Genomic DNA, 3169 nt, shown 5'->3' with positions numbered 1-3169 from the left:
CGATCGAAGCACGAGGTATGAAGCGCTGAGCGAAGTAAAAACCGAAGATTACACACCGCCCCTGGGCGAGCAGGCGCGTTACAGTTGGCGAAGCGGTTCCACAACATGTAACTGGTAGTTCTAGTATCGGCCCTCGCGGAGGAATGTCTTAAACAAATGATAATCCAAACTCAATTAACCAAGGCCATTACACCCCTCTACTGTATCAGTCTGAGAATTCCATCCAAATTTCTACCACACCATCACGAACCCTTTCCAAGGCGTTTTGGCAGCCCAAAATGCTATTCTTCATTTTTCATTTCGCCATGAAGTTCTTCCTCCTCAGTGCCATTGCCCTATTTGCGTCGGCGACCACCGCCCAAACCAACAACACCTTCACGGTTTTCGACGACCGCGCTCGAACGTTGATTGAGGAGGATGAATTTCTCTTGTTTTTCCAAAATGCCAAGGTAAACCGCGCTTGCCACGAACAAAACGCCAACTACATCTCGTCCCTCAAGGCCGGACAGTACTCGACCAGTGCGTTCTACAACTGCTTCCGCACCCTCGATCAAATCAACGAGTTCATCGATACCTTGGTCGCCCAAAACTCGAACTTGGTGAGCAAGTTTGCCATCTCTAAGACGTACAAGGGGGCCACGATTTACGGGTACAAGCTGACCAAAGGCCACTCGAAATCGCTGTACTTTCAAGCCCTGCAACATGCCCGCGAATGGGTCGCGGGGTCATCGATTCTGTTTTCGTTCTCATCGATTCTGGATGACATTGCCAACAAGAAACCCACGGCGGCCGACGAGTACGACTTGTACTTTGTGCCGGTCGTCAACATTGACGGCTATGAGATGTCGTGGAAGGACGGCTATCGAAGCAAGCGCACGAATGCCAACGAAGTCGACTTGAACCGCAACTGGCCGACTCCCTTCGAGAACCCCAACCCCCCTGTCAAAGGCGACGGGACGTACCCCGGACTTAAGCCGTTCAGTGAGCCTGAAGCCGCGGGCATCAATGAATGGCTCCTATCCAAGCGTGATGAAATCCAAGGTTTCCTCGACATTCACGCATGGGGGGGGCTCATCTTGTACCCATATGGGGACAATAACCAGACCATTGGCGGGGGGTTTGACGAGAAGTTCCAAGACCTCGGTCGTGGATTGAAAAACGCCATGGGGGAGTACGCACCTGGACCGTCGTACACATTGTACGCGTCGTATGGGTTGTTCAAAGATTATGCGTTCCGCGAGTTCAAGAAGGCCGCCGTGACGATTGAAGTTATCGGCGATACATATATCGCGAAAGCGTCGACCATCCCAACACGCGGTCTCGAAGTATACAAAGGCATAAACCAATTCGCAAAGGAAGTCACCGTGTTCAACGGTGAAGACGTCACCCCCAACAAGCCGTCCCATGGCGATTAGGAGCCAAGAGCTCGAATTAAAAGTCAAATCGTATTGTGTCAATGGTACTATCTGCGGGTCGTGGTTTTCAACTCCCAGCACAGTGCAGCACGGAGACGTAACGTCGCCAAAATCCTCTGTACTCCTAGGCAACGTAAAACAACCCAGGGTACTTCCTCTGTTCGAATTTTCTGACCAAATTCAATGAATCCTACCATGTCTGAAAGAGAATAAAAATATGAAGGTATTGTGTATTGGCTGCAATGCGCTAAACAACCAATTTCGTACTGCCGATTTGATACAAATTTGGGGAGGGGAATCGCCGGATCCACAATCGATCTGATTTGTTGAATTTCATTGAGTGGTTTTCATTGGCTAATAATTTTGAGCTCATCTGAGGTAGCCAATCAAATAGATTTAAATTCCGACGAGAAACCACGCCACAACACGAAATTTCACTCGAAAGCACAATACTGTAAATTTGATCCGTCATCGGGTATCAGGAAAAGATTCAACATAATGAGGGTTTATTGAATTTATTCTGGGGACTTGGTACTTTTGGCCACCCGTGGTGTTGCGTGGAATGGAGGGCAGATATAACAACCGCTTGAAGCTGCCGCCCCTGGAAAAGTATCGTTAAGTGACGCATTGGGGGACTTCAGAAACTGTCACAAAGTATATTTGAGCCGCTTCTGACTTAAAATTATCCGTATAAAAGTCGAATATTATTGCGCGTGCTGTCTTGCCAGTGCTTTGAAATTGTCATAGTTTTCACTTTTTTGGGACTTCCTATTGGCTAGAATTTGTGCCGAGATTGATGGACGACACAATTCTGGCATTTGAAAATCACTATCAGCATGGCGCCGAAAGGAATAGGACGAGGGAAGGGATGGAGCAATCCAGAAGTGATGTTGATGTTGGACTGCGCCGAATCGCACCTATCGCTTGAATCAATGCTGTAAGGTGGATTACAATTCGCGAATTGGTTGGGTGGGATTGAGATGGTGGCGATGTATGCGCTTGGGATCGATTTGTTTCGATAAGTTGTTCGCTTGATGGACTTTCGCATGGAAATATATTAACCTATATATGATACTACCGGGAATCGGGATGGTCACGTTCGACGGCTCATATTCGCGCGTGCCCACCGGGTTGTTTACTCGTCGGCGGCGGTGGCCTTGGAGATGGTCTTTATCTTCAATTCCTTGTAGTACTCGTCAAACGACTTGAGTTCCGACGTCGCCATCGAGCCAGCGCCCAGGGCAAGCACAGCGGCAGTGACGACTTCTTTGATCGCGTTTCCTTTGGCCATGGTGATGTGTGTGTGGTGTGGTTTTTGTGGGCGATAAAGTTGAACAATGACCTCCAAAGGCGAGTCATCCACGCTCTGTGGAGAGGAGTGTGAGATATTCACATGTGATAGTGTCTTTCATTGTGAGCTGACCTCGATATAACCTCATTGTGCCCGCGATGGAGGTTTCGATACCGGTATCGTCGTCGTCATCCATGTGCATCCAAATCCACCACATCAAGAGCGTCACTTTTTGCAGCTCAGTCACCATTCCATTATATCCGTAAAACGTTATCCGGGTGAAATACAACACTGTCGGCACAAATTTGTTGAGGAGTATTTTTCGCCTCCACAAAATTTGTGACACAATGGGGGACTTCAGAAACTGTCACAAACTTTATTTGTGACAGTGAAATCAGCCGGAATTAATTGAAGTATTTTTCGCCTCCACAAAATTTGAAACAATTGAATTATAATTCCGGAT

The 3169-nt window shown here is 47.9% G+C and overlaps 3 protein-coding genes across 3 annotated transcripts in view; 2 read left to right on the top strand and 1 right to left on the bottom strand.

The window, feature by feature from the left end:
* The window catches only part of H257_14717 (hypothetical protein), a gene marked incomplete at both ends in the record, with an annotated part of 1450 nt that extends 1339 nt beyond the window's left edge, over positions 1-111 (top strand). The window contains one exon of the mRNA XM_009842608.1: positions 48-111. Within this exon, the coding sequence (XP_009840910.1) occupies positions 48-111 (64 nt within the window). The remainder of the gene's footprint in view (positions 1-47) is intronic.
* A 194-nt stretch (positions 112-305) lies between these two features.
* Positions 306-1415, top strand: H257_14716 (hypothetical protein; the record flags this gene model as incomplete). Its single annotated transcript, XM_009842607.1, has 1 exon — positions 306-1415. The coding sequence occupies one exon, from the start codon at positions 306-308 to the stop codon at positions 1413-1415; it is 1110 nt and encodes a 369-aa protein (XP_009840909.1).
* A 1135-nt stretch (positions 1416-2550) lies between these two features.
* On the bottom strand, positions 2551-2706 carry H257_14715 (hypothetical protein; the record flags this gene model as incomplete). The annotated part of the gene is made up of 1 exon (XM_009842606.1): positions 2551-2706. The coding sequence occupies one exon, from the start codon at positions 2704-2706 to the stop codon at positions 2551-2553; it is 156 nt and encodes a 51-aa protein (XP_009840908.1).
* Positions 2707-3169: the final 463 nt, after the last annotated feature.

Source organism: Aphanomyces astaci (genome assembly GCF_000520075.1).
Source record: "Aphanomyces astaci strain APO3 unplaced genomic scaffold supercont1.61, whole genome shotgun sequence".
NCBI classification, from domain to species: domain Eukaryota; phylum Oomycota; class Saprolegniomycetes; order Saprolegniales; family Verrucalvaceae; genus Aphanomyces; species Aphanomyces astaci.
Note: the sequence above shows the minus strand (reverse complement) of the source record. Positions and strands in the feature narration are given on the sequence as shown.